The 24381-nt window shown below is 41.6% G+C and overlaps 1 protein-coding gene across 2 annotated transcripts in view; it reads right to left on the bottom strand.

The window, feature by feature from the left end:
* Window positions 1-31: 31 nt before the first annotated feature.
* The window catches only part of GALNT1 (polypeptide N-acetylgalactosaminyltransferase 1), a 58135-nt gene continuing 33785 nt past the window's right edge, over window positions 32-24381 (bottom strand). For both annotated transcript variants that reach the window (XM_064161204.1, XM_064161203.1), the window contains 9 exons: window positions 15700-15866; window positions 11821-12028; window positions 9790-9960; window positions 7305-7422; window positions 5439-5619; window positions 4586-4725; window positions 4074-4172; window positions 2904-3038; window positions 32-1687 (listed from right to left, as the gene is read on the bottom strand). In XM_064161204.1, the coding sequence (XP_064017274.1) occupies window positions 1541-1687; window positions 2904-3038; window positions 4074-4172; window positions 4586-4725; window positions 5439-5619; window positions 7305-7422; window positions 9790-9960; window positions 11821-12028; window positions 15700-15866 (1366 nt within the window). In that variant the 3' untranslated portion in view covers window positions 32-1540. The remainder of the gene's footprint in view (window positions 1688-2903; window positions 3039-4073; window positions 4173-4585; window positions 4726-5438; window positions 5620-7304; window positions 7423-9789; window positions 9961-11820; window positions 12029-15699; window positions 15867-24381) is intronic.

Genomic DNA, 24381 nt, shown 5'->3' with positions numbered 1-24381 from the left:
GCCATAACAATTAACTACAATTCCACACAACTTTTGCATGAGTCTAGATTTAATTTGCTTTACAGGGACAGTTGGCCAAACAATGACATTTTCCATAAAAATATCCTCTCCACTAAGCAGATTTCATTTTTCTTTCCAAAGGAAAATTCAGTGTATACTCTGAGCATTCAGTGGCTCATTTGCAAGATCAGCCCCCAGGGATTTTTCTTAACAAAACAGAGAAAATGAGTTTAAAAATATAGATCAATGTAATAAAACAGTCATACTGGTTTTGGCTATGTTAACTGTAAAACCCATGCCAATTCAGCTGTTTTTCTTTAGGTTTTATTAGGAAAAAAAAACCCCAGCAGATCAACATTACTATTCAGAGTCTACTCTAAATACTCACTTAACAATGAAGCCCATCTCAGCATGAAGTGAAAAAGGATTTCAGAAAACCTTTGGTTTTGACAGCCTCCTGCTACCCTGATCATGGATCATTTCTTCAGGCTTTCTGATGACAGACATCAAACAAAGAATGCAAGGTTTATTGCTATGAAAATGAAACCATAGTATGGTAGTCTGAGGCTTGGGTGCTAAGTGTATACTTTCAAGTTAATTTTGAAGTCTACTGAAATCTTTTGTTTGGCCAGGAAAGTCCATAAGGTGACTGACCCAAGTATAAATTGAAATGATGGCAGGTCTGGTCGAAACAGAAGAAAGAAAAGAAACTAGACAACATCTTAGCCTCCACATTTCAGACAGCAATAAAAAGATACAACTCCAACAGCCAAGAAATTAAAACAGAAAAATATAATAAGAAAAAAGTTGATCTGACATTCAAGAGCCATGTTTATTCTTATGCTCATTTGGTTTGTGCCCAGAATAACTTTAGACTCATCAGAAAAAAGTATTTATAGCCTATTACACAATTGAAAGAGAGAAACAATTGCCTTTTGACTTAGTTATTTCCCCCAATGAGGTATAAAATCTACATATAAATTTGATACTTCACTATAACAAATTGTACTTCTCATAGCTCTGATTTAATTCCCATTAAACCCTGTTTACTTTGTTTTTAAACCAAAGAACTCTTATTCCATATTCCAGAATCTGTTCTCCAGCTCTCTTTCATTTCTTTGTGGATCTAGCAGTTACCACTTCTAACCAGGAAAAAAAAATCTCAGAACTTTCTTCATTACAAAAGCACTTTCAGCAGAGGTTACTGATGTGCAAGCAAACTACAGTGATATGCAGCTCTTCAGAGAGACTATTTCATTGATTATGTTTCTGCTGTCCAAATGTTGTCTAAATTACTTGCTGGAAGAAACTTCGTTGACCTTGTAAACATCAGGTGGTGCAGTTTCACTAGCACGTGTGACAGTTCCACATCCTTTTTTTCCGGAAGGCAGGTTCACAGCCACTGAGAAGCTGCAGGAGTTCTAACAGCTGACAAACTGTGGATTCTGCTGAGCAGAAGTTTCTACTGTTGCTACATAACAGTGTAGCCAAAGTAGCAGCCGAGGTAGCCCAGACAGTCCTTGCTTTTCGTTAGAGCCTCTCAGAATATCTCTGGAAGGGTGACATTGCGAAGCAGCCACTGCTGGGAGCGGCTGCCGTTGCAGTCTCTGATGCTCGGCACCTGGCTGTCCTCTTCGGTGGCTTTGTCCAGGCACTGGTTACTGTTCACATGCAACAGGGTTAATTTCTTGAAGGCAAAAGGAAAAGAAATCAGTTTTACAAAAATCACCAGGCATAAGCTAACCAAAAAAGCTTCCAGTAGCCACGAACTCTTCCATGGGTAAGCAGCAACTAGGCACAACCTGACTCCAGATGTCAATACTGAACACTACAATATTTGATGCTGTAGACACTGACAACATCACTCCATGAAAAAATGGAACAGTCTGAGCTTTTAAATGACATTCCTATCAAGCAATATCCACTGCTCTTTCAATTGGACTATAGAGCTGGGGACCTTTGAGGAGTTAAAAATTAAAATTTAGTAAGATACATAGCTTCAATTATTCTAATAGCAGTTCTGACCCACTGGGAAGGACCACGTTGAGTATGTTTGCTTTGTTCTGTTTTCTGCATGTGGATTTCATAGAATCATAGAATCAATCAGGTTGGAAGAGACCTCCAAGATCATCCAGTCCAACCTAGCACTCAGCCCTAGCCAGTCAACTAGGCCAGGGCACTAAGTGCTAGGCTTTTCTTGAACACCTCCAGGGATGGTGACTCCACCACCTCCCTGGGCAGCCCATTTCATGCACATGTATTTTAGCAAACTGGCCTATTTCAAAAGTATGCTTTTTTCTCAGCTGACCTTGCCATTGTTCCTTTAAAAAAGTATGTTCTCTTAAAAATCAGATTTGTGCCAATTCACATGTGTGTATATCTTACCCAATCTTACATACACCACTACCTCAGTACAATCCTTGTGGAGGACAGATCTTCAGAGGTTGCATTTCTTGCCACTCTACTCATCAATGCATCAATTTGTCTATGGTACTGACAGGCATTACTATCAGTATTTCTACTATCACTATTTCCTCTCTCTCAGCAGCACAACCAGGACACTGGACTGAGAAGTGGCAGAACAGGCAGGCTTTATGAGCACAGGCAGCAAAGGGTTGAAAAAAAACCCACCTCAAACCAAAACTCAAGCCAAACAAACCAAACCACCAACAGAACCAAACCAAAAAATGAACAACATATCTGGTTTGGCTGAGCTGGAGTTAATTCTCCTCCGAGCATGCTTCTAGTGCTGTGTTTCACAGTGATGCAGCTGCATTTTGATAACACACCAGTGACTTTGTTTTCTGCTTTGAGTGTCAAATAATGGTCCCACGTTGCTCTGTAGGCTTATGTAAATACTCAAGTTGTCTCATCTTAACATCACAATTCTTTAGAAGACTTACCACTGGATCATATTCCCAAAGCTGGTTTCCTTTTAGGTGATGGCACTTGAGCATGGTTACTGGGCCATTGAGTTTGGACACATCTAAACACAAATCGTCTGTTCGAATTTCTTTGTTGGCAGTGTATGAGAAGACCTAGACAGAAAAACAAAGATTGAGAGGAACTGAAAAAGAAGTTCAACTGAAAGATTTGTGCATTACTTTATTAATACCCACTTTTTTCTTTTCCCTTCAGCATACATATAAGCGTTTTTTTTCAAGGGTATAAACACCCTGTAAACAAACTCCTCAGTAAAAACTGATGTCTTTAAAAATTGCACACTGCTTCTTGTGCTGGAACATGAGGATCCCAAACACAGGCAGCATTTGTACACCAGAAAATAATTTAGAATTACTAATAAGGAAGAACAAAACATCCCAAACAGACAAAAAACCCTAACCAACCTAAAAACAACATAGAATCACAGAATCACCCAGGTTGGAAGAGATCTCCAAGATCATCCAGTCCAACCTAGCACCCAGCCCCAGCCAGTCAACCAGATCATGGCACTAAGTGCCTCATCCAGTCTTTGCCTGAACACCTTCAGGGATGGTGACTCCACCACCTCCCTGGGCAGCCCATTCCAATGCCAATCACTCTCTCTGCCAACAACTTCCTCCTAACATCCAGCCTAGACCTCCCCTGGCACAACTTGAGACTGTCCCTCCTTGTTCTGTTGCTGGTTGCCTGGGAGGAGAGACCAGCTCCAAATGTAAAATAAATTCCAGAAGTGACATTCAAAAAAAAAGTGTGTTAAAAGTTCCATTTCAGGAACAGGCATGTTGTTTCCAAAAGTAATGATGTCAAAGGGGAGATCTAACCAAAAGACAGTTCAAGAGAACCAAGTGGTGAAGTCTAGCTTACAGCATACTCTCCTCCTTTCATTTTACCTTTGACCTGAAAGTTAATGTAAAAGCCTACTGCAACCAGGCCTCAAAAACATACAAATGAAAAGCCTCAATGAGTCTCCTCCTCCTCCATTTCCTCTTACATACATTTCCTTCAGTGAACGTTTCCTAAGCTTTACAACTTAATCATATTTTAAAGAAAACTACCCAGAGAATCGAAGAAATGTCCTGATGAGAAGTGTTCAGAAACATTCAAGACATTAATTCTCTAAAAATTGTCACCTGATTGCCACCCATTCCATGGCAGTTAAAGATTCCAACTTTCTCATTTTCTTTTCTTGCCATGTTATCCAGACATTGATTTGTCTCCACATTTCTTATCTAGGAGTGAAAAAAAGTGCACATCAAAGTTAGTTATCTTTAAAAGAGAACTAGGTCCATATTGAACCACAACAGCACCACAATGAAATTCAACAGATAGGAACCAGACTACAGTAAGAGACCTCTGGCCAAGCCTCAAGCTCCCAAGCAAACATTCAAGCTACAGGTTACAGAATCATGTTTGTTTCCTTGCTTTCTTTTTGGATCTTTCTGTCTTCAAGATTCTTTTTGCTAAAACACTCAGCTACAAGAGCATGGACACAATTGAGACAAACCCTTCAGAAGTTTTGACAAGTGATGGGAACACACATGCAAGATACTTGAACTCTACTGAAGTGAACTTGTTTGCAATCAGTTCTGAATATAAACAACTTACTGAGCAATGTAGGTAAATATGCAGGATAAAATTTTACCTCTCCCAGAGAAAAGTAATGGCGTGGAATTTGGGAATCAGGATAAACATTCTCCAGGTACCAGGAGAAAGGCTTGCACTGGAGCTTGCGTCTTAGTCCAAGTCGTGAGGATATGTCCCCATAATCAACCTTAGTAACTCCTATAGAAACAACATGTTTTATTCAATGACTTATAGAACCATAGAATCAATCAGGTTGGAAGAGACCTCCAAGATCATCCAGTCCAACCTAGCACCCAGCCCTAGCCAGTCAACCAGACCATGGCACTAAGTGCCTCATTCAGCCTTTTCTTGAACACCTCCAGGGATGGTGTCTCCACCACCTCCCTGGGCAGCCCATTCCAATGCCAATCACTCTCTCTGGGAAGAACTTCCTCCTAACACCCAGCCTAGACCTCCCCTGGCACAACTTGAGACTGTGTCCCCTTGTTCTGTTGCTGGTTGCTTGGGAGAAGAGACCAATCCCCACCTGGCTACAGCCTCCCTTTCAGGTAGTTGTAGACAGCAATGAGGTCCCCCCTGAGCCTCCTCTTCTGCAGGCTGCACACCCCCAGCTCCCTCAGCCTCTCCTCATAGCGTTTGTGTTCCAAGCCTTTCACCAGCTTCCTTGCCCTTCTCTGGACACATTCCAGCACCTCAACAGCTCTCTTGAATTGAGTGGCCCAGAACTGGACACAGTACTCAAGGTGTTTCATCATTATCTTTCAGTCAAGATGTACACTTCATGTGAACTTTGTCTCACAAACTTCAAAACAGTAACATTTGAATTGAAATAGCCACAGGTTTTTTTTTCCCCAGCAGTAATAACATTTTAATTTTGAATAGGTATTTCTCACCATGAAAGACCTGCTCACCTGGGGAAATGATGTAAAAGAAGTTTTTAAATTCATCCATCCAAACTTCCGCAAGCCTCCTGTTGTTTTTGTTGATTATCTGTCCTGTACCTCCTGGAAAAGTGTAGGGTGTTGCTTTTCTGAACACATGCCCAACGTGTGAACAAGTCACAATTTCCAAAGTGCCACCACACTGCCAGATCTGAAAGGGACAGAATAAATTGCTGCATAGCTTTGAGTCATTAACAACAAGAGTTTACAAATATGAATCACTTGCTTCTATTCAAGCTGGAGAAACAACATTAGTTGAGGTCTAGCACAAAGATAGTGCATGGAAGAGAAATGTATGCCTCTTTCTTGCTCAAAAGAAAAGGTGCCTAAGTAAGGTAGCATAAGAAAGAGTGTGCCAGGTTCCACAGCAAAAAAAGCATCAGCAAGAGACTGACAGCGAAGAGGAGCAAAGGCTCAGAAGCATCAGAGGAAAGTGGTGATCTGTCCAAAAAAAGTCCATTATTAAATAGAATTGCCATGTCAAAACCAACTAACCAAAATCAACCAAAATACACAACTCCCAGCTGAAATTTATGGAAACATTTTCAGTTTAATTTTGGACCTCTAAAAATGGCAGAGGCAGAAAGCTGAAATGTGTCAGAAGTATCCAACTATATGCCCTGATCTGCCAAGTAAAACAAAAGGAAACAGTGCTGCTTGGTAGAAACAAAACTCAGAAACACTGGTTTGGTCCACATCCAAATAAACACATGCACATGATGATGTGATAGAAAGCATCTCCGCAGAAGAGAGCTTGGGGGTGTTGATGGACATGAGCCAACAATGTGCATTTGTAGTCCAGAAGGCAAATTGCATCCTGGGCTGCATCAAAAGAACAGTGACTAGCAGACCGAGAGGTGATACTGCCACTTTGCTCTGGTGAGACCTCACCTGGAGTACTGTGTCTAGCTCTGGAGCCTTCAACACAAGAAGAACTGGACCTGATGGAGAGGGCCCAGAGGAGGGACACAAAAATGATCAAAGAGCTGGAGCACCTCTTCTATGAAGACAGGCTGAGAGAGTTGGGGCTGTATAGCCTGGAGAAGAGAATGTTCCAGGTAGGCCTTCCAGCACCTTAAGGGAACCTACAAGAAAGCTGAGGAGGGACTGTTTACAAAGGCATGTAGCACCAGGACAAGGGGGTTTAAACAGGAGAAGGATAGACTTAGATTAACATTAGGAAGAAGTTCTTTACAATGAGAGTGGTGGAACACTGGAACAAGTTGGCCAAAGAGGTGCAGAAAGCTCCATCTCTGGAGACATTCTCACTGTCAGACTTGATGGGGCTCTTGATGGAGATGTCCCTGCTTACTGCAGGGGAGCTGGACTAGATGACCTTTGGAGGTTTCCTTTAACCCAGTGCATTCTATGATTCTAGGTGGTGAACTGGCAGTACTGAGTATAACAGTTGGACTTCATCTTAAAGGTGTCTTCCAACCAAAATGATTCTGTGAATCATTACGTTAGAAAAAAAGCAAAGAAGAGTTTGCAACAGAGGTGCACACATTTCACTGACACATTAAACCATGCACTGGTGACATCACTTGTGCTTCCTAATTAGCTTTTCTAACTGAATTCCTTTTAACACAAAGGCATTCAATCTTCAGAACGACCATTCCAATCTTTTAGTTGCAAAGCTCTGCCAACTCTTCACTAGGCACTTTTCACTGATGGATACAGTCTCTGCATATCTCCATTGCAGGAGCTTGAGTGGAAAGCAAAGTGCAATCTGCAACAAGGAAGATAAATCATGCTGGCTGCAGATCCTTGTTATCCAGACCTAAAGATGCACTGCCCTGAGCAAGACAGCACTGCAAAGAGAAGGGTTTTACCTACCCTGAAAGAAATTTCCAAATTTTCTCCACCCCAAATATCCATTCCAGCATCATAAGTTCCAATTTCCTGAAAGTAATCTCTGTCTATTGAAAAAAGACCTCCTGCCATTGTAGGTGTCCTGGAAGGATGGAGGGAAACAGAAAGACACAGTGTCATCACCATGAAAAGATATACTTAAACACACTTCACACACTAACAACGTGCCTTTCATTGCCCAAGTCTCTAAAATGTTCCTTCTCAGTACATTTCCAACCATAATCAGTTACTGCTGATTTGTTTGCTACTCTTAATTTTCCAGAGATAAAACCAGCTAATGACAGTTCCTTGTTTTGTGACTTCAAAATATAACCAGGACACAGCAACAGCCCCTAGGAAGCTGCTGCTATTCCTGAGAGAGGCTTTGTCCTCCAGTGTTTGTAACTCATTGTCCTAGGTTGAGAACTATAGGATTAAAAATTCTTTGGGGACTAGAAGATTGTTATTCAATCCCATAATTCTGCTATCTCTTTATAACCACAAGGCAAGGCCAGCTCGGTCTCCTTTCCTCCTCCTGCCCTGTGTCAGGCAGAAGCCACTTTTATCTGGACAAACAGGTAAGCAGTAGCCCTGTTTTGGAGCCTCCAGAGGCTTATGTTTAGGCCTATTGGATGGCAAAGCTATTGGTGGGACACTGGAGATTAGGGATTTAGTTTTGGGTTGGGGGAAAACTCAAGAGAGTCACCAGGGATGCTGTTTCTGCTTTGTAATCTCTTTTCTGTATCTCCCCAAATGTAACTCTGGGTTTGATTCCAGTTCAGTTGACAGCTTCATTCTGTTGACCCTCTTTAAAAAAAACCCATGACACTCATTAAAAAGAAACCAGTTTCTTAGAGGCTGTCATGATGTGGACATCAAGTGGCCTGCTTGATTGCATTATCATTGCTTTATACAAGAAAATTATATAGCCAGGGTTACATCTAGGTTCTCTTTACTAACTCCTTATTGGTAGGAACACCCCCCCAAAAAAAAAAAAGGGTGCTGGTTTCTTCTAACTTTAACATCATCTCTCAAATCTCCATTTTTTGGTCAAGAAATAGACAATAGGAAAAATATGCATTAGGCTGATGATATTACTTTGTAGTTCAAGTACATGAACTCTTCACACTTTCAACAGAAATGCTTTTCTACTGCTCATCATTCTCCTGAAAATGCTTTGGGCTTTCTTTGAAAGACAAAGTATAAGCCAGGTCCCAGTCGAACTAAAAATGTGTATGGTTTTGGTGTTTTCCTCCCCTAGAAGGGAAACAGAGGGCTTGGGGATGGGAGGGCAGCAGTGGGAGCACCTATGGGGAATACAGTCAGTCTTTCTGAGAAGACTTCTGTTTCTTAGACAACAACCAACCAAAACTCGATGAAGACCATACCCCAGTAAAGGCTACTGCTCTCTTTCCAGTAAGGCCAGAAAATGCAAGGTTGCAATTGTTACAAATACACATTACCACACATGTTGTTTCTCAGCACCTTTGTCACAAGATCTACATGACATGCAAGGATAAATTCACTTCCCATCCAGGGGATTTGAAGACATTAATTTCATACACATACACAGGCAGAAGTATAGGGGCCAAAAATCAAAGCATCTTTTCAAAATATTATTAGAATAAAAGCTAAAAATAAGATTCCATTGGAAAAAAAAAAACACAGGATAAAAAAGAGCTTCAATAAAAACTCATTAATAAAATAAAAAAGAGCTTCAATAAAAACTCAGTTTAGGAGGGACACTGAGATGCTTGAGCGTGTCCAGAGAAGGGCGATGAGGCTGGGGAGAGGCCTTGAGCACAGCCCTACGGGGAGAGTTTGAGTGAGCTGGGATTGGTTAGCCTGGAGAAGAGGAGGCTCAGGGGAGACCTTATTGCTGTCTACAACTACCTGAAGGGTGGTTGTGGCCAGGAGGAGGTTGCTCTCTTCTCTCAGATGGCCAGCACCAGAACAAGAGGACACAGCCTCAAGTTACACCAGGGGAAATTTAGGCTGGAGGTGAGGAGAAAGTTCTTCACTGAGAGAGTCATTGGACACTGGAATGGGCTGCCCGGGGAGGTGGTGGAGTCACCGTCCCTGAGGCTGTTCAAGGCAGGATTGGACGTGGCACTTGGTGCCATGGTCTAGCCTTGAGCTCTGTGCTAAAGGGTTGGACTTGATGATCTATGAGGTCTCTTCCAGCCTTGGTGATACTGTGACACTGTGAATCAGTGTAAAGCCTAGTTAACAGCTGGTGATTTACTGGTAATTGACAAAGTTTAACAAATATTTCTATTTAACAAATATTTCAAAGCCACACAGTGATTGCTGCCAAAAGTTGGCAAGAACCAGAGCTTCCATGCTGTTTAAGCAGACCAAAATGATGCTACAACACAATTCATTTGGTGTATATTCACAAGATCAACCTAGAAAGTGTATGAGTTAACATCAAGTGAGCATTTTAACATGTGGAATGATTTCTTCTTACCTAACAGGGAGAGTTCGATCTCCTTTCCGTCGATCCATCTCTCTCTGAGGAACAGGATACCAGCGAAAATTCAGCTTCCAGTTGAATCCCCCATAGGTCATGTCAGAGCCTGCCATATACTCGAAGGTGTCATCACTAATTACATCAATGATTGGACACACCACTGTCCTCCTAGAAAAAGCAAGCAATCAAAACCTATTAAGTGGCGAAAAAGATTTGCTGCCCTGGGTTTTCTGTTTGCCTGGTTTTGTTTGCTGGTTTTTAACACACAGGTTTTACATTTTCATAATGCCATCTCTTAACAACAGTACTCAACAGACTACCATGAAACATACTCAAATTCTGTCTTGCTAATTAGAGTAATTTCATCTAAAGGAAAGTGTGTTTTTCTGAAACGATTTTACCAGTACTAGGGTTTTGTTGTTGTTGTTGTTGAATAGCATTTGCACTATTACAGTAATGAATATACATTTCTCTGCAGATGAAAAACTGATCACAGCTTTCTCAGTGCTACACAGTGATGTCCTGGCAGGGCAGAAATCCTGCCAGACTGGTTTTGGCTACTGCTCTCCTCCTCCCGTGTCAGGGTCCAGGAGTTGAGTCAAAACCCAATGGAGGGTTTGGCCCCAGCAAAGCTGTGCCCCAAGGGCCAGGAGCAGCCAGCACCACCAAATCAGCTGTCTTCTTGTGCTAGTCTGAAGCTAGCTGGAATGTTTTGGTGAGAAGAATTAGATTACAGGCTGTGAATGGGAAACAGTGGTGATGTCTACTTCACTCATAGGCTTGCTGAGATGTATATGAGCAAAAATCTAAACACAGATAAGGGAGTTGCTCTCTGTCCAGGCTGTGGGCTGCATTCCTCTCTCTCTCTAACCTAACCTGCCATCTCTCTGATTAATTCACCTGCTTCCTAACTCCCCTGGCCAATCCTCCATTCTTCCTTGGGCACAAGGCAAAGTCTGGGGTAAGGTAGAGAGGGGTGGGAGAAGGTGGAAGGGTGGTTGAGAGCCCCTCCTGGGGACTCAGGTTTCTGGGAGGGCTGCTGTGTTTCTGTATTACCTTTTACCTTGTGTATTTCTGTCTATAACTGTATACACTGTAAATCTCTGCTTGTATATTGTGCTGAACTGTAAATATAAGCTTCATTCAATTTCCAAAGCCGTCTGAGTCTAGTCTGGGTGATTTCCAAAGGAGGGGGAGCAAGGCAGGTTGTTGGGAATTGGCTGAAGGAGAGGGGACACCAGTCCCTAGAAGCTTGTACAATCAAGCCCTTGATGTGAGGTCTGAGTACTGAAGCGCAGTTAAGCCACAGCAGTGTATGTGATGAAGCTCAAAGGAATTTGTCCTTGAGCCTTCTGATAAACAGCTTCTGTGGGACTGTGTCCAGATTGGGAGGGAGGTTGGCTTCAGCAGAAACTGCAAGTAGGAGGAACATGCAAATTTCAATCTTTAGATGTACTGCACTGCATGCTGGGTTTGCACTAACTGGGGTCACACTAACCTAGAAGTCGATACAAAGCTATGTCACTGCAGTGTACATCAGTTGGTTCTGGCAACAATTCTAACTTCAGAAAGCACATCTCAGAAGACCAAGCCAGAGCACACAATTCCACGATGCACAGATTTAAAAAGAACAAAGAAATCAGAGCAAGAACCTGAAAACTGTGAACCTGATGGCTGTCTCTCACAGAGGCAGTGTTATGTGAAATCAGGGTTCCATTTCTCCTCAGCAGTGTCTTTTCAAATTCATGAAGGAATCCATCAGGCTGCAGATGGAAGACCTCAAATTTTGCTGCTTACTGCATTCAAGCTTAGGTCTCATGCTAAGTAAAACATTATGCCATGCATCCCAGTATGAGCTGAACTTCAAAGCAAGTTTTACTTTTTAGAAGTCATACTGAATTACCTTTATCCTTACACCACTGAGACTTTACCCAACCTTTCAGAGAGCTTGTAGGCTGTATTGTCATACTTGGAACATTTCTTAGTAACTGGAAAAAATGAACACAGACCAATTAGGTGGATAATTACCTGTCAGCTTTGATCCTTGCCAGCAGTGGTTCAAGCCAGCCTACTGTACATTCACAATGAGCATCTAAGAAGGTGATGACCTGGCCTTTAGAAGCAGCAGCTCCCTTTAATCTCGCTCTAATCAATCCAGAACGCTGTTCCATTCGAATCACATGAACAGGTACTTTCAATTTTTTCACATAGTTCTCCAGTGGTCTTTTCAAGAAGTCTGCAAAGAATGATCAAAACCATGGAAACTGTCAGTTACATAGTTCAGCTTTTCATCTTCCTTCCTTCCTTCCTTCCTTCCTTCCTTCCTTCCTTCCTTCCTTCCTTCCTTCCTTCCTTCCTTCCTTCCTTCCTTCCTTCCTTCCTTCCTTCCTTCCTTCCTTCCTTCCTTCCTTCCTCCCTTCCTCCCTTCCTCCCTTCCTCCCTTATTTCTTTCTTTCTTTCCCTCTCCCTCTCTTTCCCTCTCCCTCTCTCTCCCTCCTTCCTATTTTTTTTTACTCCCCCTTTTATTTTTTCTTATGAAAAGACATGAATTAAGACAGATTTCCTTGTTTCTTTTCTGTCTTTTCCCTGCTTTCACAACTATTTTGCTCTGCTGCTTATTTTACACTTCACAACATGCCCTTCCACACCTTCATGGATTTCACTTGCTAGAGCAGGATGTTCTTCCTCTTCTTCACACAGAAACCAGATGGAATAGGTCAATTCTTATTATGGAGTAGCTGTGACTTACTTTCAAAAGCATATGCAGAAGTGCTCTTGGTCATAACACCAAAATACAGCAAATAATCTGACTAGCTGAACATAATGAATTACCTCCTACAGGAAAGCAATTTACAGATCATTTCTTTGCAAACAGTTTAAAACACAATCACATTAATTTCCTAAAGTTTCAATGCTTTCTTGGGATTTTTCTGGCTGATATTTTTTTCTATTTAATTATCCCTGCAAAACCTAAACCCAGAAATTACATAACTGAATATCTGTAACACTAACAAATCTCAGCTTAGCTGAGGAAGGAATTATTCAAAATAAAGCAGCCATAACTACCATATGCCTGGAGATTCACAACAGCCTGTGATACAAACAGCTACCAAATGAAGAAATTTACTACTGCAAATACTATGATGTCTGACATCAAAGAATCACAGAATCAAGCAGGTTGGAAGAGACCTCCAAGATCATCCAGTCCAATCTAAGCTGAGGAAGAATGCCATTTACAGGCACAGAAACACTTGTGCAACAACTTGCAGATTTCAAAGGTGTAAAGAAGGCAACTCCTATGCAGTATTATACACTCAAAGCACATGGGAGCTGCACTACTACTGCACTGCAACAGCGCAAAGCTTGTAGCCAAGATTTAGCAGAAGATTCTGTGAACATACTGAGTACCTCACACAAGAATAAGTATGATGCTGAAGGAAGCAGGGGAAAGCATGGTATGAACTCTCAGTGGCTCTTTTGTAAGTCTCAAGAGGTAGGAGCTGACCCGAGGGTGATTACTATTCCATGCTACTGCTCCAGATGAGTGAGTTTTAATTAACTTTCTTTTCTTGGTGCATTGTTGGACTGTCACTAAAACCCACACAAAGTTCTGACAAATCTTGATCTAAAAGAATGTGAGAGGCTGACAGACCTTAAATATTTGTCCCCCAGGAAGCTCAAAGCAAGTTAATTCTTATTTTGCACATTAACAGACACGCAAATAAAAGTTTATTAGTACAAAGTGTACATGACTGAATATTTTGCAGGCTGTCTGGGGTTGACCACAAACAGAAATCACTTGGCTGACTGAATCAGCAGCAAATACAATCTCCTCTCTTTAAAGTGTGGCTTATCAAAACCACTGATTCAACAGAACTAGAATCGTGGTGATGTTTCTAATTTTAATGTATATGGCTCCTATGATAAAAACAAAGAAAAGAAACCAGTGAAGCACCTCTTGCTATGCTAATGACCTCATGAGCAAGTCACACAAAGCAACATGCTCCTCTGCACACTGCAGGTGTATTAATGATAACCTTTTCAAGTAGTTCTAAGTGTTTAAAGTTGAATGACCATGGGCTGTGACATTTGTCAGAGAAAAGTATTTCAATAATACAACTATGGACAGCCAAGAAGTAACACAAACCAGAAAGTCACATTACTGAAATCATGATCAACATATTGCATACAAAACTCTTAAATCCTACCAATGGCATCCCTGGAAAGTATTGAAAATTTCAATTTACCTTTTCAGGTACTTTTTTTTTTCCTCTGAGAAATTATCACAGATGTGTGCAAAGTTTTCATTGTGCAGGAAATAGAGGCAAGCATATTTATATTAAACTCCAGATTAAACATTCAATGAAAAGCTTCATGCTGATGTTTTCAAGAGACACAGGATGGCATTGAAGCAAATTCTTAGCATTGCCTCAGGCACTTCACAGAGTGAGGTTTGAGAATATTAAACACATCCTCTCCACCCCCTCCCACCCAAAATAAATAGAACCAACCAAATAAAAAAAAAAAGCACCAAATACCAAACAAATCAACCAAAGCAAAAATACCTCCCCAAATTCTTCTGCTTGGGAATGGCAATAATTCCTGTACTTTCAGAGGTATAACTTTAGTTTTGCTTAAGTCTTTCTGATGGATAATTCTTTCAATCTTTTTCTATATCAAAAAGGTGCATAATTTTACCTATGACTGTGGTCAGTTTAGAGAGCATCCTCTATCCAGTTGGCAGCTGTCACTAGTGGTGTTCCCCAAGGATCAGTGCTGGACCCAGTCCTGTTCAATATCTTTATTGATGATCTGGACGAGGGGATTGAGTCCAGCATCAGTAAGTTTGCAGATGACACCAAGCTAGGAGCAAGTGTGGAGCTGTTGGAAGCTAGGAGAGCCCTGCAGAGGGACCTGGACAGGCTGGATGGGTGGGCAGAGGCCAACGGGATGAGATTGAACAAGGCCAAGGGCAGGGTTCTGCACTTTGGCCACAACAACCCCAAGCAGCACTACAGGCTGGGGACAGAGTGGCTGAGAGCAGCCAGGAGGAAAGGGACCTGGGGGTACTGGTAGGCTGAAGATGAGCCAGCAGTGTGCCCAGGTGGCCAAGAGAGCCAATGGCATCCTGGCCTGCATCAGGAACAGTGTGGCCAGCAGGACAAGGGAGGTTATTCTGCCCCTGTACTCAGCACTGGTCAGGCCACACCTTGAGTACTGTGTCAGTTCTGGGCTCCTCAATTCAAGAGAGATGTTGAGGTGCTGGAAGGTGTCCAGAGAAGGGCAACAAGGCTGGTGAAAGGCCTGGAACACAAACTCTATGAGGAGAGGCTGAGGGAGCTGGGCTTGTGCAGCCTGGAGAAGAGGAGGCTCAGGGGGGACCTCATTGCTGCCTACAACTACCTGAAGGGAGGCTGTAGCCAGGTTGGGGGTGGTCTCTTCTCCCAGGCAACCAGCAACAGAACAAGGGGATCACAGTCTGAAGTTGTGCCAGGGGAGGTCTAGGCTGGATGTTAGGAGGAAGTTGTTGGTAGAGAGAGTGATTGGCATTGGAATGGGCTGCCCAGGGAGGTGGTGGAGGTACCGTCCCTGGAGGTGTTCAAGAAAAGACTGGATGAGGCACTTAGTGCCATGGTCTTGTTGACTGGACAGGGCTGGGTGCTAGGTCGGACTGGATGAGCTTGGAGGTCTTTTCCAACCTGGTTGATTCTATGATTTTAAACAGAAAGCATAAGAGCTGTAATAGGATAAATGCACTGTCAAACACAAACCCACCTGTACTCAAAACGGGCACGGCTCACTCTGTCTTACCCTGCACCGCCTAACATGTCGAGAGCTAAGCCCACAGAAGTCAGCCTCAGTTTCTGCAGTAAAGAGAGCACCAAGCTAGGGCACCAATGTTACTACCTCTTTCACTGGCATCATCAACAAGGACGATTTCCTCCAGCATGTGTCGTGGGGAGCGATTTATCACACTGTGAACTGTTCGCAGAAGTGTGCTCCAAGCCTCATTGTGAAAAACAATGACGACGCTTGTAGTGGGAAGGTTGTCTGCATACAGCTTTGTTTTACATCTGTAAGACAAAAATAAGCCACATATTTGTTAAATATCAAGCAATCAATTAGAGCTGCAGTCTAGGGGGTTATTTGTGACTATAGCAGCATGCACAACGTAGCAATTTCGCGCAAAGTATGACAAAGGAGTACATGGTACACACATTTGTATTTTTATCTAGAAGTCATCCCAACTGTTCTGTATACATCCATGTATTCCATCCATTGGGAAACTCCATTCAGTACCCAGTTCTAGAAATGAGATATCCATACTGCTAACACAGACTTGGCAACAGGTTATTTCCACTATCTGTTTTGTGAAAAGTACTGTGTCCAGATGTACTAATCCAAGCCCTTAAATGTAGGTTTGTGTTCCCCTCAAACAGCAAGAGGGAAACTCTAGTAATGTAGAGGGCAGACACAAAGAGAAACACAAGATAAGAAATGGCAAATTTAAACTACAAAGTATATAATGAACAAAAATAAATAAACTAGAAAGTAAATGCAATAAAAAATATATATAATGAATAAAACCAAATAATAACTAGAAGAGGTAAAGACTTTTGGATACAGTTATATTTGGAAAAAGCCAAGACTACATGCATGCTACCTATAGGAATGGTAAACTAAGTGTATTTCCCAAGTTATGTCATCAGTTAATGTATTTATATTACACAAAGAGGTTTTCTTTTTTCCTCCATATGGCATACATATAGGAAGTGCTATGAAGGTTCACCAAATTAAAGGAGAATTGTATTCACATTTCAGTGTTAGCATGGAAAAGCATGTGTTTAGTTCTAACTAAATACTTAGGACATTTATACATACATATATATATGTGTGTGTGTGTATATATACACACACATACATATAGATGTGTATATATGTGTGTGTGTATTTATATATATACACACACATACATATAGATGTGTATATATATGTGTGTGTGTATTTATATATATACACACACATACATATAGATGTGTATATATATGTGTGTGTGTGTATTTATATATATACACACACATACATATAGATGTGTATATGTGTGTGTGTGTGTATTTATATATATACACACACATACATGTATACACATGTCAAGTTGGCCTCTCTTCTAGGCCATGCAGGAGAGGATTACACCAATATGATGCATTAAGGTCAATCAGTTTATTGAAGCTAAGTGTGACAGCTCTGTAGTGGAGTTCAGTAGAGGGGTGTGTACTCTTGACAGGCTTACCTAGGCAGAAATGGGCTGTCCACACGCACAGAGGCAGACCTGACCAACTACCTCCCTTAATTCCCCTTTGCAGCAGCTTAGCCACAACACTGCTTGTTCCCAGGGCTGAGCAGCCTGCCTTCCTCACACAGCTCAGAACTCCCTCAGCTTCTCTGCCAGCCTCCCAAGGCCACCGCTCTGCAGCTGTGCCTCCTTATCAGTTCAGTTCCTCAATCCTGCTTACTCTCCTTATTTTCTCAGACTATTCAGTTCTGCTCAATTCTGCTCAAACTCTGGCATACACATATATATATTTAGTTCTAACTAAATACATAGGACATTTATACATATATATACACACTCCAAACAACACCACCACACACTGCCACCATTTTACACTCTGCAATACTATTTTAAAACAGGTGCTATTTTCAGTATCTCTTAGAAAAATCAATCCACTGTACATAAAGTACTCTTAACAGTTCCAAAAATACTATTCTGCTTCAAAAAAAATAACCATACAAATGTAAGTGTCAACTGCACAGATCTGTTCCTCCTGTGAAGTTTAGGAAAAACAGAATCACACTTAGAAACTTACATAAGTTTTGATGGCATTAAATCCATTAAGAATCAAAGCTAAAAGAGATGTCAAATGCAAGGAGAACACTGAAGCAGGAAAAAAAAAAATCAAGGAAGCTTCATTCAACAAATGTACTTTTATTAGAGCCCAAATTATTGAGTCGTTTCACTGTAACATTATCAGATCTAAATGCTATTAAAATAAATTAACAAGTACTCATGACTTTAACAGCAGTGCTGCCTGAGGACTTGAGGAGTACATACTCTCTACCCCAAACACAGAAAAACAATGACACCATCAGTGTCAGCCAAACCTGGACTGGATAACTTGGTTACCCAGAGCTCTAAGTGAAAGCAGCAATCATAGCGCATGGACATTTCGGCTCCGAGGTGGTAACAACACACTGAGATGCCAGAAAAGATCACTAAGTCTGGGTACAACTGAATAAGTACCTGAAAGTTTCATTTCTGAGAACTGAAGTAGTGGTATCAGGTACCATGCTTTCAATATTACACAATTCTAGTCAAATTTAATCCTTTATCACATTGATGTGAACATCCTTAAGGAAATCAGCTACAGAGTCATGTTTGAGGTTGTAAACAAGCAGTGTGTGGGGGAGTGTTGCCTCTTCTCCCAGGCACTCAGTGACAGAACAAGAGGACACAGTCTCAAACTGCACCAGGGTAGGTTTAGGCTGACATTAGGAAGAAGTTCTTCACAGCAAGAGTGACCGACATTGGAATGGGCTACCAGGGGAGTGGTGGAGTCACCATCCCTGGAGGTGTTTAAAAACAATTAACAGACTTACACACAATCTTACACCATTTTTACTCCCAGATTCCATCAGTGTAGTGTGTTAAGGAACTTTCCCCACTCCAACTGGAATTTACCAGACCGGCTCAGACAGCTGGGAAGTAAGATAAAGCTGTACTTAGAGCAAAGCTGAATTCACAAGTCTATATACTGAGAATTATATGCAAGTTAGAAATAATACAGAAATCTAAGCTTTCCCCCTGTACAAAGAAAGCCCAGAAGGGGCCCAGTGCCACCCTCTCTCTCTCAGGCAGAAAACAACCAGCAAGGCTTACGTGAAATCTCTTAACCAAGGTTAGTGGAAGATACTAGAGCAGAGAGAAGGAGAAGTGAAGGAAGCAAGCGTGCAAAAGCAAAGGGCCAAGAATTGTTTATGCTTTGGCTTTTTATCCCTTTTAGCAAACCAATGAGTGATACACACTTTATCACTATTATTCTTCTACAACAAATGATCTGATTTCACTTGTTAAAATATTCCAATGGGCCTTAAGCCAGCACAATCAGCCTTTCACAGGCAAAAAACACATAATTTACAGTAGGTCAAAAACTAGCCCAGCACATGCAGCCCAAAGCACTCTGATAAAGCACAGCTATGGAACTCAAGCAAAAGCTAAGCAGCTCAACTGGGAAAACCCAGTGGAACTCACACTGGAGCTCGTATGTGCAGTATGACAATGCAGTGCTGATGTGCTTTTAAAAGCAGGGGCAGGGAGGGAAACTTATTTAGCCATCTTATAAACATAGTACAACCTTTTGTCCTGCATACTACAAAGAACAGTTAGAAATAGGAGCTGCAGTTATAAAACAAACTGCATCCCAGAACTTAAATTTGACAAAGGAATAATCTGAGTCTTGCCAAAGACAGGTTTAGAGCTGAAGTTTTGATGAAATACTACACAGCACAGGTCCTGTAGTAACTCTGTTTAATGTTACTGATGCAGTACAAACAGTATACTCTTCAGTATATTGGGAGTTTCTGGGAATAAGCATCAGCATCCTCCAACTTGAAAACACATTTATTTTCTATTGAGGTTACCAAAGTTAATGCCAGACCAACAGAAAAGAAAATCTGAACTCCCCTCATGAAACTGCAAACTTCAGTTACCAATATCTGATGAATATCACTGCAATGCCATCAAATGTCAGTGTTACACTGTTTACCTGTCTGTTTTGCCATCAATTATAGCCCACAATAAAGTTACTATAACAAAGCTGAGGAACAGCTATGATCAAATGCAAGAACTTCTCAATCATGGCTGAAAACAGCTTTTAAGTAAGATTGAGTCACCCTGAAGTCACTGAGGCTGACCTACATTTCCATCAGAGGACAACGTCCTGCAGTGGGAGTGGCAGAAAGTGTCAAAAGGACTACAGCAAAACCCACCAGTGCTCAAGCTTCTGCTAGATGCTAACTTCCACCCAAAAATTTCAGCATCCTTGAAGCTCACAAGTTGAAGACAATCAAGCTGGATAAAGATCTAATCTTCACACAGAAATAGTACAGCTAAAAGGGCTGAAAGCAATGCTTCTGAGAAAGACAGGATGACTGACTGTTGTAACATGCCAAACCACTTCTCACTACACAGACTTTGCATTCAGCCACAGCTTTGTCTGGTGGCTGCATGAGGAGAAAACTGCAGATACGGTTGCAGCAACACTTCCTCTGGTCCCTGAAGCTGCTTCTTCCAATCAAATCAGACCAGCTTGGTTTAGAAAGAGATCTTAATTCCTGTAATTCATATCAAACTCAATCTTTCTGAAGAGGTGATCTGAATGCAGGAAAATCCCTTATTATTTAAACATCTAGATCCACTCTGCTTAATAACTGCCTTCAATAGTATTACATAATTTACCTGACATCAAGAGTATGAAATTTTCCTTTCTTCTGAGCTCAAAGATTTGGATATAAGAAAGGTCGCATTATCTCATGAGTCAAGTAGAAATCTTCTTTAAACCCTGGAAACAAAATCCAAAATGGTCCTTAAAACCATTGTGGTTACAGATTTCAAGCAGAATTTCACAAAAATCACAGAATCACAGAATCTTAGGGGCTGGAAGGGACCTTGAAAGATCATCTAGTCCAACCCTTCTGTCAGAGCAGGATCACCTATACCACATCACATAGGAATGCATCCACAGGTGGGTCTTGAGGAGGAGACTCCACAACCCCACTGGGCAGCAATTGACTGTTGTCTTGAAAGTGATCACTGGAAAGTATCTCTTGACAGAAACAAAAATAACTGAACCTCAAGATCCCTGGACAAACTATTATCTACCTACCAATTTGAATATAGCTCAGGATAGGTTTACTCATCCAAAAGGGAAGAAATCCATAACTAAGAATGAGATTGCCCATTTTTTCTTTGGACATACAGGCACACACAAATATATGTATGCACATACAAATGTGTACATAAATGTCTACATAGGAAAAAGTTACAGCTGAAATGTTTACAGGAAGTAAGATGATTTTAGAGTGACTTTTCTCCCTCTAAATTGTCTCTAGGAAAATGATCTACAGCTCATTTCTTCCAGCTAAACCATTGAGACAGCATGAACAAGAACCTTTCCAAATGTTGATTCTACACTGGACCAGTAATAAACTATAAGCACCACAAAAGCCAAATGACAAGAATATTCCTGCTTGAAAGACTTTCAGCATGAGATTGCTGGTGATCAGACCTGCAAATTACAGATGCCAGGCTGTGTTTGTAGCTTGTAGCAAAATACTGAATAAACCTCTGAAGTTCTCCACCACCTATGCTGACAAATCTGTTATTTTCAGTTGTCTTTTACATCGCTATGACCTGAACTAAATGAATAACAGAAGTCCACAGAGCATGTCACAATTCATGGAGTCACTGAAATCCCTGTGACCTTACAAGGATTTTAATGCAAACTTCAAGAAAGACTTTTTAATGTGTGCACCACATTCCATCCAATCTGGTGCAGCTGTGGGCTACTGATGATTTGAGAAAGGGGAAAAACTCCTATTTTCTAAAGTGCAACCCTCCACCCAGCCAGTGAATGCCAAGGCTACACAATTACCAGATTAGCATCAACAGAAGCAGTGATTTCTGGATGAAGTCCACATTTACACCTGATACAGTATAAAATTATGTATTTGCTTTTCTCCTCTATTAAAGTAATAATAATAATAATTTAAAAAAGCACATCATCATGAGCCTCACATAGAAGTAAATACTTCAAGTATTACCATTTAAAAACTGTGATGGTTTGGGTGTTCCCTGCCCCCCCTCCCCCACACTTAGGAAAATCACCCAGACTAGACTCAGTGGCTCTGGAAATTGAATGAAGCTTTATATTTACAGCTTAGCACAATAGACAAGCAGAGATTTACAGTATATACAGAAATAGACAAGTTAAAAGGTAATACAGAAACACAACAGCCCTCCCAGAAACCTGAGTCCTCAGGAGGGGCTCTCAACCACCCTTCCACCTTCCTCCCACCCCTCTACCTTACCCAAGACTCTGCCTTATGCTCAAGATAGCTTGGAGGGTCAGCCAGGGGGGTTAGGAAGCAGATGGACTAGTCACACAGACAGCAGGTTAGGTTAGAGAGAGGTTCAGCCCCAGAGAGACAGAGAGAGACTCTGTTATATATATTTATGTTCTTGTCCTTCTACATCTCATCAAGCCCATGAGTGAAGTAGACATCACCATTGTTTTCCTTTCACAGCCTGTAATCTAGTTCTTCTCACCAAAACATTCTACTAGCTTCAAACTAGCACAGTAAGCAATGTTCTCACTTAGAGACATACAAAATTGACTAGCAGTTCATGCACACATCAGTGATTTCAAAGGCATATGTGTGCCTCAGTAATGTTATGCCAAATACTAAAAATAAATATAAACCTGTTAAAATGACTGGAGCACACTCAACAGAACACAGATTTCAGCTTCTGTAGCTGTCTCGCACTGAGAAGTTCCCTGAGCTGGCTAAGTTCCTAGAAATTATTAAAACAGCTCACATTTTTGTTCTTCTAGTAAGACAACAAAATTTCTTGCCTAAATATCTTGCCTAGAGTACAACATCTACAGATCTTAAGCCATGAGCATGTGAGGACTGAGTGGGTGCACAGTGTCCTCGCCTTCGCACAGATGCCACAGAGGACCTGGCAGAATTAGAAATCAATGTGAAAGGTAATGCAGACTAATTCAAAAGCTTCTCTTCAGTTAACAGCTTATGCCATCTCCACTAAATGCAGGTGCCAAATTGGTCCTGGCACACCTAATTCCACCAGCTGTTGGATGAAGAATCATTAGGCAGAACTTTTACAGAATTCTGCATTTTAGAACTGATCTGCTGAAGATCAATTTTATCTATTTAGAATTGATAATGCTGAATGATCAATTCTACCAATTTAGAATTGATAATGCTGAAGAATTGTAGGACTCAAAAGTTACACCTTCCTCCCTCCCTCCCACCACTAAAAGAAGCAATCAACAAACTGCATGGCTGAAGAGCTAACTGTGCCTTTGAACATACTCTGCTTCTTCAAAACCTTGGCAGCTATGCTATAAGCACATAAGCATGACACAGAATGATTTGAAATCACCCATTCTCCTTCTTCCCACACTGTTTCGATATTAGCAAGGATATAGATAGAATAATTGACAAAAGAAGCTCTCCACTAACATGGTAGAAAGTGTTTCTAAGTGAGTATTTTGATCAGATAAATACATTCATAACACACACATACAACAATGGAAAATATTTGGGCTCTTCAGAACGTTGAAAACATGTTCTTGGAAAGTCATAATAACATACACATCTAGATTAAGATACCTCTCCCTTGCAAACACAGCATTGCTCTCAAATGCCCCAGCTTTTTAGTGTGAGCTTACAGAACTGACATACTAATTACAAAACTAGGAGCTTTTTGGAGACCATTTTCTTCTCAAAACATACTAAACATGCACACGGTAAATAAACATTTTTGGCAGCAATTTAGAAAAGCAGAAAATGCAACTCTGCCCTGACACCTTATCTAAAATGTCATTCTAATATTCCACTTTCACACACAGTACCGTGATAGTGCTTGCATCCATGCAACTGGAAAAGAGAAACAAAGGCAACATTAGCAATCTATATAATGTTTATCCTGTTGCAAAACATACTAACTGCAGAGCATGGCCAAATGTGCAAGGCAAAATAATTCCTATAGCTGAACTTGATCTTAAACCTGTAACTTCATGTGTATTACACACAGTATCACCAGGGTTGGAAGAGACCTCACAGATCATCAAGTCCAACCCTTTAGCACAGAGCTCAAGGCCAGACCATGGCACCAAGTGTCACGTCCAATCCTGCCTTGAACAGCTCCAGGGACGGCGACTCCACCACCTCCCCGGGCAGCCCATTCCAGTGCCCAATGACTCTCTCAGGGAAGAACTTTCTCCTCACCTCCAGCCTAAATTTCCCCTGGAGCAGCCTGAGGCTGTGTCCTCTTGTTCTGGTGCTGGCCACCTGAGAGAAGAGAGCAACCTCCTCCTGGCCACAACCTCCCCTCAGGTAGTTGTAGACAGCAATAAGGTCTCCCCTGAGCCTCCTCTTCTCCAGGCTAACCAATCCCAGCTCCCTCAGCCTCTCCTCGTAGGGCTGTGCTCAAGGCCTCTCACCAGCCTCGTTGCCCTTCTCTGGACATGCTCAAGCATCTCAATGTCCCTCCTAAACTGGGGAGCCCAGAACTGAACACAGTACTCAAGGTGTGGTCTAACCAGTGCAGAGTACAGGGGCAGAATGACCTCCCTGCTCCTGCTGACCACACCATTCCTGATGCAGGCCAGGATGCCACTGGCTCTCTTGGCCACCTGGGCACACTGCTGGCTCATGTTCAGGCGGGTATCAGTCAGCACCCCCAGATCCCTTTCTGTTTGGCTGCTCTCCAGGCACACCGACCCC

The sequence above is a fragment of the Pogoniulus pusillus genome, chromosome 21 (genome assembly GCF_015220805.1).
Source record: "Pogoniulus pusillus isolate bPogPus1 chromosome 21, bPogPus1.pri, whole genome shotgun sequence".
In the NCBI taxonomy this organism is placed as follows: domain Eukaryota; kingdom Metazoa; phylum Chordata; class Aves; order Piciformes; family Lybiidae; genus Pogoniulus; species Pogoniulus pusillus.
This window is presented reverse-complemented; position numbering and strand designations above follow the sequence as displayed.